At 44.1% G+C, this 16,404-nt stretch overlaps 1 protein-coding gene across 1 annotated transcript in view; it reads right to left on the bottom strand.

The window, feature by feature from the left end:
* Positions 1-16,404, bottom strand: part of MYO5B (myosin VB) — a gene marked incomplete at both ends in the record, with an annotated part of 329,445 nt that overhangs the window by 45,418 nt on the left and 267,623 nt on the right. Inside the window, one exon of the mRNA XM_080714447.1 lies at positions 16,114-16,347. Coding sequence (XP_080570573.1) covers positions 16,114-16,347 — 234 coding nt within the window. The remainder of the gene's footprint in view (positions 1-16,113; positions 16,348-16,404) is intronic.

The following is a 16,404-nucleotide window of genomic DNA, read 5'->3' as shown; positions in this document are numbered from 1 at the left end:
GCAGCAAACTCACCAGACAGCACCAGACCAACGCACTCAACAGCCCACCAGGTTCCAGAGAGGAGCGGAGGACAGCGAGCCGAGGTGAGCCGTTGTGGGACAGCCGGGCAGAATTCGCCAGATTTTTCAGCGCAGGGAGAATCTAAAGCTCCCAGGGGCTGGGCTCAGCACACCCTGCAGGGACTCAGAGCGGAGCTCAAAAACAGAGAAGAAATATGCCAGCCTCACAACTGAGGGCGTGGCAGTGGTGCCATATTGTCACCGGCAGCAGCACCAGCAAATTCACGGAGTCCACTACAGCTCCATCAGCGCACTCAACAACAGTGAGTCAAATTGCAGCCCCTAGAGGAGAAATCCCAGTACTGCACTCCCAGGGACTTGACCCAGTGGGGGAGTGGCAGTGGCAGAGATATCACACCATAGTCACAACTCCCCGCAGGAGAACGCCCAACCTGGCACCCCCCATGATCTAAAGCAGCCTCGATTGACTCACTGGGTCTCAGACTTTGCGATACAACCCAGTAAAGGAGTAGTGGTGACTGAGATACCACAGACTCGAGATCCAGAGTACCTGAAGTGAAGTTGTAGTGACCCAGGGAAGAACCCAGAGAAGGCACAAACTTCCGAAATCATGGGAAAGAGGTATAACAATGGAGCAATGAATGCCCACAACCCCACAACATCAGAACCTGATAAAACAGAAATTCAGAGATTTCTAGAAGATCAAATCAGGAAAATAACTATATAATTACTGGGGGGGGGTGGGTTTCAAAAAGAATTCAGAGAGAGCCAAAAAGAGATAGAGGATGCAATTAATGAAGTAAAGGCCTCAACTCAAAGTATAAACAACTGATTAGACCACATGGAGAATAGAATCTTGCTCCTAGAAGATGATCACTCCAAAAATGAATGAATAGTTTCTAATTTAGAAAAAAATTCTGACAGCAGGAATCTGACATTGAAGAAATATGGGCCCATTTTAAGAGAGCTAGCCTAAGAATAATTGGAATAGAGGAGGGAAAAGAAGGTGAAACCAAAGGGATCAACAATCTCTTCAAGGAAGTAATAGCAGAAAATTTTCCAAACATAGAGCAAGAGGTCGATACACAGGTCCAGGAAACTTATAGAACTCCCTTTAGACAGGATCGGAGAAGAGGATCCCCATGCCACATAATTGTCAAAATGACCAATGTGGAAGCCAAGCAGAGAATCTTAAAAGCAACAAAAACAAAGGGCCAAGTGACATTCAGAGGCAAACCAATTAGAATCACTTCAGACTTCCCAAACCAAGTCATGAGAGCCGGAAGGGCTTAGAGTAACATATTCCAAACTCTGCAAGAAACTTCCAGCCAAAAATTTCCTACCTAGCAAAACTTTCTATCAAATTAGATGGGGAAATAAGAAGCTTCAATGACAAACAGAAACTGAAGGAATTTATGTCTTCAAAACCAGCGCTAGAGAAAATACTCAAAGAGATTAACTACAAAGAAGAAATAGGTAACACACACCAGAACCAGAGAAACAAGATTTTCCATCCAACAGACAACTAAGATTGGTTATCTTTGGAGATTCATTATTTATGTTAGTCTTTTACCTATTTCTAAATTGTATTGTTTGCTTTTATTGTTGCTAATTTTTAGGATTTCTAGTTGGAATATTAATATACCTTCAGATATAGCATTTGGAAATATTTTATTCCATTCTATCAGTAACACTTAACTCTGTTTACATTGTCTTTGGATATACAATATATATATATATATATATATATATATATATATATATATATATATATATATATATTTTTTTTTTTTTTTTTAGGGAGTTTTTTTACCCTTCTGTTGCCTGTGCCATTGAAATCATATCCAAGAAATCACTGCCAATTTCAATATTGTGACGTTTTATGACCCAGATTTTCTTCTAAAAGTTTATAGTCTTAAGATTTATATTTAGGTCTTTTATCTATTTTAAGTTAATATTTGTATACGTGTTAAGTAAGGGTCCAATTTTATTCTTTTTCATGTAATTATTATTTTTCAACAATATTTAGTTAAAAGATTATTATTTCCCCCACCAAATGTTCGTGGAAACCTTGTTAAAAATAACTTGACAATATATGGAAGAATTTATCTCTAGGCTTTCATTTAACTCCAATGGTTTATATATCTGCCTTTATAACAGTACTACACTGTTTCAATTATGGTAACTTTATAAGGTTTGAAATGAGAAAATATACATCTTCTAGCTTTGTTCTTTTTCGAGATCGTTTAGAGTATCTAGAGTCCATATTCCATATTAGGATAGATTTTTTGTGAAAAATAAATAAATAAATGTATGATAGTTTCACCTAAAAAAAAGAAAAAATATTCTCTGGTAAGAAAGAAAGCAAAAAGAAATATTGAAATGTGATCTTTAAGTCATCAAAAGCTTGGTATCAGACAAATGAAACTGTTATGTGATATTATCATTGTTAGTTTTGGATAAATTGCTATAATACTAGATGTCAACCACTAAACCAAGCATGGGAAGGAGGGATGGGGAGAGAATGGGGTGGAGATCGGGTGGGGGCTGACTGGGCGATGTGTGCATGTATGTCTACAAAAGTATTTTTTTATCCCATTATGATGTATGAATACAGTGCACCAATAAAAAAAAATATATATATATATATGATGTGCTCACTCCTCTCCTAATTTTTAGAAGAATTTGTGAAGGAAGAATTCTTCTTTAAATTTTTGGGAAACAGTGCAGTGAGGTTTTAAAGACATTTTTTACTTAGTACTTAGTAAAGTAATGTTATAGAACTATCTGCATATATTAATACATTTTGTTTTGATAAATTTTGAGCTCTCAAATCTAAGTCCTAGGAAAGGCAGAAGGTTGGAATGAACAAGTTATCTCTGGTCTTCCATCCAATCTGTCCTCCCCTGTTTGCACCTGCATGGTCCAGGTTCTGGGAAGGAGAAGCAGATTTGTTGTTGACATTCAAGTATTCAGTCCCAGTGTTTGGTTTCTGATGATACTGCCAAAGGAAACAGTAAGTGAAAACTTCTGGGAGAAAGAAAAAAAAATTCGTCAAACAAAGCAAAACAAAAAAAGTGAGAGAAGGAAAAGGCAGGCGTGGTGGCGCACACTTTTTAACTCTACTTCTTGGGAGGCTGAGATAGGAGGAGCACAGGTTGGAGGCCAGCCTCAGCAACTTAGCAAGACCCTTGTTAACTTTGCATGATTGTTTCACAATAAAAAAAATAATAAAAGGGGCTGGGGTTATAGCTCAGAGTTAGAGGTAGAATATCCCTGGGTTCAATTCTTGGTATCAAAAAAAAAAAAAAAAAAGGTCTGGTCTTTTCAAAAGGGAAGAAGGATTAAAACAGTGTAATTCGTTTCTAAAAACTTTTTTTTCTAATATTCATTGCTAGGGTAAATATTTGAGTGGGTTTCTATTTTTATATATTTTTCAGGTTTTTATTTGAAAATTTAAAAAAAGTGACAATTCAGATGTGTGCTCTAAGAGACTTTGAAATCATCAGCTGGTCTAGAGGAGGAAGAAGGAGATACTTCAGGCTCTGGGAAGGGAGTTAAAGTGCATTTGGTGCACGTTTGTCCTTGGGACCCCAGGAGATCCATTCCACATTCTGCAGGAGGCTACCAAGTAATTTCCCCCAGTAAAATCACATCCTCCCCTTTGTGATATCAAGCAGGAAGCTGCTGGGAGACAGTGAGGACCACATGCCAGGGCCCCTCGGTTGGGTCATCCAGACTTTATCCACACTTCCCAGAGGGCTGAACCATCCCACGCCAGCCACCTGATGATGCTGTGATCACATACTAAGGGTGGTAGAAGTTGGAGATCAAGAGCTTCATGGCCAGACAGATCCTGGACTCTCTGAACCTTGGTTTCCCCCTCTATAAACCTCACCCTGCCCCTCAGGTTTGCTTTAGCATTAAACGGGATGGTGTAAATGAATGAAGCCCCTCGCAGCAGGCTTTGGATACAGCGCTTGATCAATATACGCAGACGGTTCTGAAACATTCCTTTACTAGGTACTAGGTGAAAATGTCTTTAAAATCACTGCACCAGCCGGGCGTGGTGGCGCACGCTTGTAATCCCCGCGCTTGGGAGGCAGAGACAGGAGGATCACACAGGTTGGAAGCCAGCCGCGCGTGCTGGCTTAGGAGACCCTGTTTCCAAATAAAAATGTAAAAATAGGTCTGGGAGTATAGCCCGGAGGTAGAAGGGCTTCCAGGAACCCCAGTACCACACACACACACAAAAAAAAATATTAAAAAATAGGTCTGGGAGTGTAACCCCAGTGCCACACACACACACACACACACACACACACACACACACACACAAAATCACTGCACCATTTCTCAGAAATTTAAAGAAGAATTCATATCTCTCCTTCACAAATTCTTCTAAAAATTAGGAGAGGAGTGAGCACATCTTAATTCACTCTATGGGGCCAGAATCACTGTGATACTAAAAATAAAAGACATCACAAAAAAACAAGAGGTCAATACCTGTTAGGAATATAAATTTAAAAATCTGCAAACGAGTTCTAGTAAATGTTCATGATGAAAATATTAAACAAGAAACAGAAGTAAACTTTGGCCACTTGATAAAGGGCATCTTCAAAAACCTACAGCTAATACTGTGCCTTATGGTAAAAGACTGAATTCTTTCCCCCCCTTAGATCACAAAGAGGACAAGTATGTCTGCTTGGGCATTTCTTTCCAATATTGTACTGGAGGTTCTAGGGAGGGCAGTTAGACAAGAAAAATAAAAGACATCTATCTACATTGGGAAGGGACAAGCAAGACTACTCTCCTTGCAGATGACATCATTTTCTACATAGAAAATCCTAAGAAATCCATTTAAGACCAAGTTGAATTACTGAATTCAGGTTGTAGGTACAAGAGCAATAACTCAAAATCCACTAAAGACTTACACAGAGATGCTAAAACCATGAAACTCTTAAAAACATAGAGCCCAAGCTCAATTGTATATGAACTCAAATGCAATTAACAATCAAAAACAGGAATTAAGAAAATAATTTACAACGGCATAAATACTCAGGAATAAATTTAATAAAGCTTAAAAATTGGGGTCAGAGATTTTTCAGTGGCAGCAGGCTTGCTTAGCAAGGTCAAAGCCCTGGGTTTGATTCTCAGCACTGGAAAAACAGAAACAAAAACCAAGAGGAGAAACATAAAACTTGTACTATCAAAAATACGGTTGAGCTGAGTGTGGTGGTGCATGCCCGTGATCCCAGTACTTGGGAGGCTGAGACAAGAGAGACACAAGTTCGAGACCAGACTTAGACCAGATTTAGCAACTTAGTGAGACTCTCAGAAACCTATGCTGAGACCATGCTTCAAAACAAAAAATAAAATAGGGCTGGGGGTATAGCTCAGAGGTAAAATGTTTCTGGATTCAATTCCCAGTTTCCTCTCCCCTCTCAAAAAAAAAAAAAAAAAAGGCTGTTGAAAGAAATTAAAGATGTAAATGAAATGCAACAGAAGACATCCCAAGGTGATGAATCAAAGGACAATGTTAAGATAGTAACGCTTCTCAAATGATCAACAGATTTAACACAACCGTTATCAAGATCCCAGCTGGCTTCTTGGTTGAAATTAACAAGCTGGTTCCAAAATTCATGGGAAAACCTAGGGATCTAGAATAGCTCAAATAATCTTGAAGAAAAAAAAAAGGGCAGTGCTAGAAGAATCACACTTCTAAATTTTCGGACTTATGACAATATATAGTAATCAGGAGTGTGATATTGACATAAGGAAAAATTTAAAGATCAATGGAATAGAACTGCCTGTCATGTTTGTTGTCACTGATGGTCAACTGATTTTTGACAAGGGTGCCAAAACAATTCAATTAGGAAAATAGTTTTTTCATTAAGTGGTGCTAGAAAAATGGATATCCACTTGCCAAAGAGTGAACTTGGACCCCCTACCTCACCATGTACAGAAATTAACTCAAAATGCATAAAAGACTTAAAAAGAGGTGCTAAAACCATAAAACTCCTAACAACATAGGGCCAAATAACTGTGACCTTGGAATAGGTAATGTTTTCTTTGATATAATACCAAAAAGCATATGCAATGAAAGAGAAAAAAAGATCAACAGGCCATATCATAATTTATAGATTTTACACTTCAAAACACCCAGAAAGTGAGAAGGCAACCTACAGAATAGAAAAAAATATTTTCAAATCACATATTTGATACAGCACTTGTGCCATGAATATATAAAGGGTGCCTACAACTGAACAATAAAAAGAACCCAATTTTAAAAAGTGGGAAAGGACTGGAATGGGCACTTTTGCACAGAAGGTCTACGAGTGCCCATGAAGCACAGAAAATGCTCAGCTTCACTAGTCACGAGGGAGATGCGAACCAAGCTCACAGCGAGGGGCCGCTTTACACCTTAGGATGACAAGTGTTGGTGAGGACGTGGAGAAGTCAGAGCCCTCACACACTTCCCATGGGAATTCAAAACATGACAGCAATTTTGGAAAGACAGTTGGGTATTCCCCTGCCAGGGCCTGGGAACAGGAGATGAGTAAGATTCACGGTAGTGACCTTCAGAGAGTTCCCGGCAGGGAGAGGGTCAGGCGCATATAGAATGTAACTGGTGAGGGCTGTAGCTGCCTCCTATAAAGCAGGGTTTCCAGGTTCCACTATGAACACTCTGGGCTGGATGACCCTGTTGCGGGGCCTGTCCTGTACATTGCTAGACCCTGGCTTCTACTCACTAGATATCAGTAGAATACCACCCACACCTTTATGACAGAGTGTCTCCAGGCATTATACATATCCCCAGAGGGCAAAATTATCCCTGGTTGTAAGCTGCTATAAAGCAAAAGGGAAGAGAAGAGGACATCCTGCAGGTCCATGAAGGTGCACAGCAGGAGGGTCCACTGAGGCAGGCTCAGAAGTAGGCAGTCCTGGGCAGCAGGGCAGGGGTGCATGGAGAGGAAGGGGCAGGCTTTGGGGATGCCTGTTCCATGTTGCAGAGGTAGGGCGGGGACAGGGAGAGTGAGCAGAGTCACAGCTGGGTGAAGAGTGTGAATCAGGCCCTGAGCATCTTCTCTCCCCCTTGGTCTTCAGGATCAACTCTCAAATCCTCACACTCCTAACCCCATGTGAGTGTGTCCAGTGTCTCCTCTAGCCTCTCCCTGCCCTCCATGTTCTGCTTGGGCTCCTTCTATTCCATCTGGTGGGCTCTAGAGAGAGCCCACCCTTTACCGGTTAATTTCTTTCATTAATTTGCTCTTATCTATTGCTCTTCTGAGAAGCCTTTTACTGTCCCTCAAGGATGGGTGAGTAGGTGTGCTTGGCAGCCCATTCTTGGGGCCCATGAGTTTCCTAGAGATCCTGCCAGACTGCACCAATTCCTGCCCTACCAGCTCAGGCTGAACCAGAGACCTCAACCTGGACCAAGGGACCATATTACCAGGTTGTCACACCCTCAGAATCCTGCCAATTGCCAACACTGAATACATTCTGGATGAATAGAAGAGTCCTGCAGGTTGACTTAAGGAGCCTGCACTTTCCTCAGTTGAAAATAAGGGCACTTGTCTGAAAGGGTGGTGCACACCTTTAACTTCAGTAGTCGGGAAGAGACAGGAGGATCATGGGTTCATGGCCAGCCTCAGCTATTTAGTGAGACCCTCTGCATCTTAGAAAGACCCTGTTGGAAAATACAAAATAAAGCCAGGTGTGGTAGTGCACACCTGTAATCCCAGTACTTGGGAAGCTGAGACAGGAGGATCACAGGTTCAAAGAAAGCCTGAGCTTTTTAGTGAGGCTCGCAGCCTGTTTCCAAGTAAAATATAAAATAGGTATGGAGGTAGCTCAGAGCTAGAAGGCTCCTGGCTTCTATCCCCAGTACCACAAAATAAAATAAACAAAATAAATAAAATTGGTCTGGAGGTGTAATTCAGAGATAGAATGTCCTTGGGTTCAATCCCCAATGCCACGAAAGTGCCCACCTTTGAAAGATTAAATGTGTTTATAATTGATTAAAACATCGATGAGCTTGTTTAATACAATAGTTTAACTTAGGAAGCATCTACAATGAGGAAATAGCACTTTTCGAATGCTTTTGATGCGCTGGTATCAAGGGCAGCTCGCTGCTCAGCGATCTCCTGAGCCCCTTTAAATCAGCTCGGCAAACAACTCAAACCGCCTTCACTTTCAAATGAAGTCAAACAGAGGCCAATGCTCCAGAATAAACCCTGTGATACGTGCCTCTACAAAGTCGCACCCGAGGCAGCGTAATGAGGCTGCCTTGTATCACATCAGGGGGACAGGACCCCCCCCACCCCCCACAAAAACAAGGCAGTACCATCTGCACCTACCAACAGGCTGTGAGCTAAGTGGATCTCACCACCGAGCAAGGCTGCTTCCCCAGACCACCCTCCAAATGTCCAGACAGTGCCCAGAGGAGCTAGTCACCTGAAAAGGCCTTCAACGCTCCTCATGGCCTTCCTCCGAGTGTCTATACCTAGTCAATGCCCCTTGGAAATGGAGCGGGCTATTTGACCAGTACTGAGTATCTGTCATTACCACTAGGTGGAACTGAAACTTCCATTCCCACCTAATACCATGAAGATTCACGGCAACAACCTAGATCTGATATCTAAGCCAAGACCCCTCCGGGAGGGCCATGGTTAACAGCTGCATTCCCCCAGTGTAGCCGTCTCTTGCTTCTGAGCCTCATCTCTCCCCTCCACCTCTCTCCGAGGCATCGACTCACGCAGGCCTCCCAGTGAACTTGGCTTCGTTACGCTAAGCCATACATCAAAATGGTGTCAGCCAGGCATTTGCTTTTCTTGCTTGCCTGAACACGTTTGGAGGTAAGCCCACCTTGCTGGTCATTAGTGAACTGCAGGCAAGGATAATCCCACACTCAGCTCCATGACTCAGGGAGGTCAGAGAAAGCTTCCCCGTCCCACACCCCCAGGTACGAACCACTGCCTGCCCAGACAGCTAGCATATCAGTCTGTTGGCAGGCACAGCAGAGACAGGCTTCTGTGGCCAAATGAGTCCCTTTTGTTGGCTGTGAGGAAGGCAGGGTGGAGTGAGAAACACTTCAGTAACACAGAAGAGGCATGGGCATGATAAATAATACCTATATTACGCTTTAGGACTCGTTAACCACCACTCAGCAGCAACTCTTCCAGGAAGGGAGGGAAAAGAGGAATCTTAACTTTTCTGGGAAATATTATTTGGGGTGTTTCTTCCTTCTATACAGTTATTTGAAACAGCTCAACAGAACCAGCATCGTAACTATCAGGCTTATACAGGGCCTTATTGAGTTAAATGAAAAGAATAGCTATCTGCTAAAGAACTGCTGTTGCTAGTGCAGCTCTAGGGATACATACATAACTCTGGGCTATTTGTCTTCACTTTTTAAAGTTGGATATTTGTACTGTAAGAAGAGCCAACTGCAAGGTTTCTAGTGGAAAACTGTTGACCAAATGGCTGGACGATGCCCATCAACAAAGCTTCATCTGCCATCTGTCCTCAGTGCCGTGCACCTGCCAGGTGGTAGAAGCATACAGGCGCAGCTCTTGGTAGAAACACTTCCAATTCTGCAAGTCCTAGGAGGGATTCCTTGTCCATTTTCCGAGTGTAAGATAAATAAGCATGATTACTCGATATAGATGGGATATAAATTATGTTGTCAATGGGAAGTGGGTTTAAGCAGAGAAAAAGGAACAGACAGAAAGTGCATAGAGGAAGTTGCAGAAACAAATTATGAGGAGCTGGCCTGGGACCCAGGACTGTGTGAGACACGTGAGTTACAGAAATGAAGTCAAGGGTGCGCTCTCTCCTGCTGCTCTAAGGAAGGGAAGAATGTGGCCCATAAGATCAACTCTGAAGGAGGGGCAGGTTTCAATACTTTTCAGGTTTCAGACCCTGGTCCAGAAGTGTGGATGCTAGAATGAGTTCAAAGCAGTGCAAGGCAGAACTCATGATCACAGCAAAGTTATAGTCTATATGAGGAAAGAATACGCTAATGTTTATCGAACTCTTTATCTATAGCCCAGACACTAATATATTTTTTAAAAACGCCTTTAGGATAAGTACCATGATTATTTGATTTTTTTGCTTTGTTTTTTGGGGGAGGTACTAGGGATTAAGCCCAGGGCCTCATACAAGCTAGGCAAGTGCTCCACCACTAAGCTACATGCCCAGCCCCAATATTTGCTTTTAAGAAAACTAAGGTACAGACAAGTTAGAGAACTCACCCAAGGTCACAGAGCCAGGAAGGGTTAAATCTAGGCTTTGAGCCTTCTCCGTGTAGCCCAGGCTCTGAACCACTATGCCAACCTGTCTGACAGTTCAGAAGACAGGCCCAGGAAGGTCGGCAGTGAACAACTTCCAGCAGGCCTCGCATGACTGATTTCCATAGCTACAATGGAGAGAGCAAGAGGGACCAGAAAAGACGGTGGGGAGGAGGGAGACCTGAGCTGAACCCAGGGGGGAGGGTGACTTTGGATTCTGAGGACAGAGGGAGGAAACTCCAGGCTTGGAGGGCCACAGAAATAAGCTGGAAGGAAAATCGCAGAAAAAGGAGATTGTCAGACCAGAAGCCCTCAGGAGCCAAGGGTTTATATAAAGAATGAACATAAAACAAAGGCAGAACAGAGGAATTTTAAAAGATTAACTTGGCAAGAGCTGGTGGGATGGAACAAATAAAAGGAAAAAGGAAAAAAATGAAAAAAATAAAAAAAAGAAGACTGGTGTCAGCGAAGTCCTACTTCTTTTCCTTGGAAAAAGCTCCCAACTTCCAAGGCCCACAAGGCTACAGGATCTTCCCTTTTTTGTCTGCTCAGCAAACTGAGCGCACCCCCTCTGTTCTGAGCAGGGAATTACATTCCATTTCCTACCCTTCCATACTGTGTGTCTACCTTTGGAAGAAATACACAAGCACAGGCCTTGGCAGAGACAAGTCTCTAATTATGTAGTCTTAAAGGGTTACTGGTTCATTCCTCAAGGTAAATTTTTCTTCAAAGTAAGCACAGGTTCTTTTTTTTATATATAACTAGGAGATAGGATGTTAAAGCAAAAGTAATAAATCAACATCTACTGGATATTGAGACAACTTTGAAACAATGACTAAGATTCCCATCTCCAAAGTGGTCCAGGAGACATGTTTCAATCTCTCTCTCATCCTTAAGCTCACAGAATGATGGTGCTGGAGACAGAGTTGTTCATTTCTGGGTATGCTGTCCTTGAGGCCAGAAAGTCCTTTCCCACCTGACCAGCTACCTTGCTACCCCCCCCCCCCACAACTCTGCTCCTCCTTGCTCTATGGTACCTGCTGCTATATTGTTCACCTGCTCCCAGAACATTCACAGTTCACCCCCTGACCTCACTCAGGTGTCTTCTCTGCCCCTCTGGCCATCATTAACAACCAGCACCCCTCCTCCCCCGCCCCCAGGTCACTCTCTTTCTCATTCAACATTCTCACTGCTGTAACCCCAAACAACTGACCACAGAGTTTGGAGGAAGGAATATTTATTTTCTCAGTTTTGGGGAGTTAGAGGTTCAGTCCATGTCAGGCCAGGTCTGAAGAGCTTACGGCATAGCAAGCAGAGAGAAGAGGAGCATGGGTTCTGCTCTCACATCATGGAGGGCAGAAACAAGGGAGTGAGCAACAGGAGGAGAGAACCATATAAAATCCCCAAGATCAAACCCCAGGGATTCCTCCTTAGCGACCAAGCTCTGCTTCCAATATTGCTATCTTGTTTCTATAAGGACTAGGGACACATTCTAAATTCAAACCATTACTCTGCCTTATTTTCTCTTGCTAGCTTTTCTTATTACCCTCAAATATTTAAGCTCCCTAAGAATGAGAAGGATTCTTTTTAATTATTTAATTTCTGCCCCCATGTATAGAACAGTACCAAATACACACAGGTACTCAATAAACATCTGTCCAGTGAGTGAAGGATCATGGACTTCTACATCAAGACAATATTCTTACACTGAGAAAGATGAGAAGCCCTTTCTAATAACTAACAGCCTCCTCATGAACCATGACCCCCAAGCTGCTGAGAATACAGCTTTGATTCTTAGCTGGCCCAAGAGGTCCTACTTTGCATTTCTGGGGAGAAACCTCAATGCATGAGCCCCCTCACCCCCTAGCTGGAGCCTTCTGCTCTGATCTGTAAAAACCTCAAGGCCTTATATGAAAACCACCCGAGGTCATCAAAGAACACCTGATGGTTCAGTGATACAGTGGACGATCCAAGCCCACCAGCCTGAGCCCCGCTAGGCATTCCTCACAAGTGCCAAGGACCTCTCTCAGTGCCTGGCAGCTCACCCACCCCAACCATGCACCAAGCTAGGCCTCGCTTTAACCACTAGACCCTCTTCAGAGCAGAATCTGGATAATAAACTCTTGGACTTTGGCAAGGGCAGCCCTGGGAGCCACCTCCCTTCTACCAGGGACAACAAGCAGCAAGTCTGCTGTAGAACAGCGGAGGCATAAGAAAGAGCAAAAGGGAAGGAGGTGAAGGGCCTAGGTATGGGTTACTCTGTGAAGGGGCCAAAGTAATGGGTCCCTTTTGTAGAAAAGGCTGTAGCCGGGGTCCTACAGGGACTGTCCTGGGCTCTGAAGACACATATATGAAATCCTTGTCCTCATGGGTCAGGGAAATACACAGTCACGTGCTCTGCCAGTTAAAGTTATCTGTGTTTGTGTGTGAGAGGGGGCAGGAAAAGGGGAGAGTTCCAGAATTCCAGTTCCAGAACATTTGCTGCTTCTGCCGGCGGAAACATCAAAACCATTAATTAAACATCCAGCAGCAGTAGTCGGCTCACTTGCTGTGCTCTGCTGGGCTCATCAATCTTGCTCAATGCAGAGCAGACCCCTGGACACGTCCAGTGGGAACCAATTGTCTGATTATTCAGCATTTGTTAAGATTGGACACAGCGCAATTCAGCCGTGTTTTGAAGTCCTTTGCTCTTCCTTGCCCCGCTTCCTTCTCCTGGCTTCAGACTGCACAGCTGAGAACCACACAGACTCTCGTTTGAGATCTAAGTCTGCACAGCCAGCTTGTAGTTTAATAAATATTAAATCCTAATTAGGCACAGAGACTAAAACAAACAAAAAGGCAAGCCAGGTCCTCTAGCTTCCTACAACTACCAGAATTGAAAGGTTAGACAGACCCTAAAGAATAAATAACATTTGTTTCCACTTCCCTGACCTCAACCCACTGGAAAGAGTGGACACCCCACTTCGTGGGCCATCTTATGCCCATGTCTTTGGGTGTTAAATAACTTGGGATCTGTTTCTATTGGAGTCAGGGAAGGAGTCTCTGCTTTGCTTCTGTTCCTACTGCTCTTCTTCTTACAGTGTCCCTGGTCTTTTCCTTGCCAGCTTTGGGCTCTAATTTTATTTAAGACCTAGGGCAACACCCTACTGGGAAATAGTAAGGGTTTTTTTGTTTGTTTGTTTGTTTGTTTGTTTTTTAGAAGAGGAGACAGCAATCTACTTTTCTCTATTTTTCCTCTGTCAAGATTTTTAAATGACAAACCTATGCTCCTTTGGGTAGAGAGTTGGGTATTTTAAAAGTGCTCTGAGTTCCTAAATCACAATGTTTATTAGAAAATAGGGAAGGGAGGTTGGGAGGGGGTGAGTCAAAATGCTACCTACAGAGACAGAAATGAAAAAGACCCTGGCATTGGGGTCCCTCTGGGTAAAGAGATTCCCCAGGTGGTCTAATCTGACTGGGATACACATGCAGAGAGCTATCTTTTCTTTCAAGGACACCAATCTCAAGTTTACAGTTCTAATATTGACCTTTTCTTTCTGCCTTTGGATTCTGCCTTCTTGGTTTTTATTTACATAAAAGGGGTCACCATCCGTCCATATGCTCCAAGGCCAACTGTGTACAAGTGCAGAATCCCACGGTTTATAGGTCACAGGTCACAGCTGCATTTGGGCAGGAGTTTCCTAGCACCACATGTTTCATTCCAATGAATGAAGCCCACTCCAAACCTTGGGCGGGATTAGCTGAAAGATGGTTTAGCTGGGCAGAGGATCTTGTGTTCTCTCAAAGCAACATATTAGGAGGGTGGCCTTTGGTATGTTGGGATGCCTGCACTGCCAAGTGTTTGACTTTCTTCTATGCCCAATCCCCACCTGGACTTTTGGCCCTGGGCTAAGAGAGTGGTTGATGGTGTAGAAGTCCTGCCTGGGGTGGGGTAAATGGCATGCACAACTCCAGCATAAGTGGGCTCCGCAGGCTTTCATGTCAGTGGGAGTCTGCCTGGTTCTCTGTTGAGGGCCATCTTAGAACACACCGAGATCATCATCTTGGACCAGCTCAGTGTGATGCATAGTATTTGGTTGGGTGGGATTTATCCACAAGTGGACAAATTCCAAGGGACTTGGTATAATCTTTAAGGTATGGTCTTTGATGTCATCTCTACCCAGTAAAGTTTAATCTTTCCTTCCTCCAAGCTTGTCACATATCTGCCTCACTGACTGGTGATAACTGTTGGCTTCTGTGTTTGGTCAACTTTTATGAAGTGCTGGCTGCAGATGAGAGAATTGTCATCTATCTTCTCCCAGACCCCCCAATGATTAAATATATATTCTCAAAACTATAGTATCAGGCTTTGTGTCAAGTTCATGCCAGAAGACTGTCAGGAAGTTGCCTGGAGCAGTGACTCTCCATGACAGGAACCATGGAATCGCTGCTGGAAGCAATGCCTTCTGTGGCGGGTCTACAGAGCAAGAGCCCACAACAGTTCTTGGCTATGAGGGCTGAGGCCGGGAGAAGGAAGCAGGGGACAGGAGCAGCAAAGGACTTCAGAGCCAGGCTGAGGTCATCCATTCCTTCCAGAAGCTAAACCCAATCTCATGCTATTGGCCACTGCAAGTCCAGAAGGAGCCTTAGAGAAATCTGGATCAACATGTATACACATCGGAGGGAACTAAGGCCAGTGAGGTTCTCTGCACATGCCTAAGGGTGGGAAGCAGAGATGGAGGAGTCAGTATTCTGGTGCCTACTCAGAATCCTTCTGTGCCAGTTTCACTCTGTCCCAATTTTGAAGCTGTTTTTTTTTTTTTTGTTTGTTTGTTTGTTTTTGTTTTTGCGGGTCTGGGGGATGGAACTCAGGGACATCTGACCTCCAAGCTACAGTCCCTGCCCTATTTTTTTATCTTTTTATTTTGAAACTGGGTCTCACTGATTTGCAGAGGGCCTAAGTAGCTGAGGCTGTCCGCGAACTGCAATCCTCCGATCTCAGCCTCCCTAATGCTGGGATTACAAGCGTGCGCCACTATAGCTGGCAAAGCTGTTCTTGCAATAGAATGAACACTGACTCTCTCTCTCACTCTAGATTCCCAACCCACTGTGAATCTGCCGTGATAGGTATTAAGCATGTGGGTAATGTGCTATTTTCCTCATGGCCTGTGGGTCACTGTAGGGATGGGGACAGAGCAGCAGAGTCTCAAGTCCATGGAAGGTTCTCCAGGGGCACCGTGAGACTTTCCTGGTTGGAATGGTTTTCTCAGGAGTAGAGAAGAGATTCTTTGTATTCTGATGTTTGGTGCAGTGGGGACAAGCCTAGGAAGTTCTACTTCCTCAATGAGTGAATAAGACTGGGACTATCAACACAACCTCGGGCAAATTCCCAGAAGCATGATGATTTATTACTGATGAGTAATGACGTCTAAAGTCTGCCCCTAAGCCCTAGAACAGCCAGGGCCTCTGTAATACCTCTCTTGCCAACAGGACTCAGGCTGCAGAGATGACCCAGTGACTGACTCTAGACTGTAAGAAAGCTGTGCCAAGGCAGATGCCCCATATCCCTCTCAAGGGATGCCATAGTGTGTAGCCAATGGCAGCAGCTCAGTCAACAAATGCAGTGAGTGGACACATGCAGCATAGCTTACCCAGAAGCCTGGCCACAGTCTGTCTCAGGTCTATGGGCACAAGCTCTGTCTCAAGTCTATGGGCACAAGCCCCAGCAAAGCCAGGACAGCTTCCCAGCTTGAAGAAGAAACAGTCTCTGAGGGTGCTGCCTCGGCCCATCACCAGCCCTGCCCCTCTGGCAAACACATACCTTTCTCAGCTCATCCTTCTCCCTGCTGTGTGCATCCTCCAGGACCCTGCGCTCCGAGTGGGCTCTCTGCAGCTCAGTGCGCAGGCTCTGTACCTCCTCCTGCAGCTGCAGGCTGGTGTCGGCCTCCTGGCTCTGCTGGTAATGTGCCAGCTCCCTCTTCAGCTTCTCCACCTCCATGGTGTGCGTGGAGGTGACTGCGGACAACTGTTCTGACAGGGTCTTGAACTCCTTGTTCTGTGGAGAATATCAGCAAACATCAGTGGGGAGAAAGAGGTGGGGAGGAGGAGAAGG

This window comes from Muscardinus avellanarius (assembly GCF_963383645.1).
Source record: "Muscardinus avellanarius genome assembly, chromosome: 17".
In the NCBI taxonomy this organism is placed as follows: domain Eukaryota; kingdom Metazoa; phylum Chordata; class Mammalia; order Rodentia; family Gliridae; genus Muscardinus; species Muscardinus avellanarius.
The sequence above is the reverse complement of the archived record's forward strand: the minus strand, read 5'-3'. Positions and strand labels throughout refer to the sequence as shown.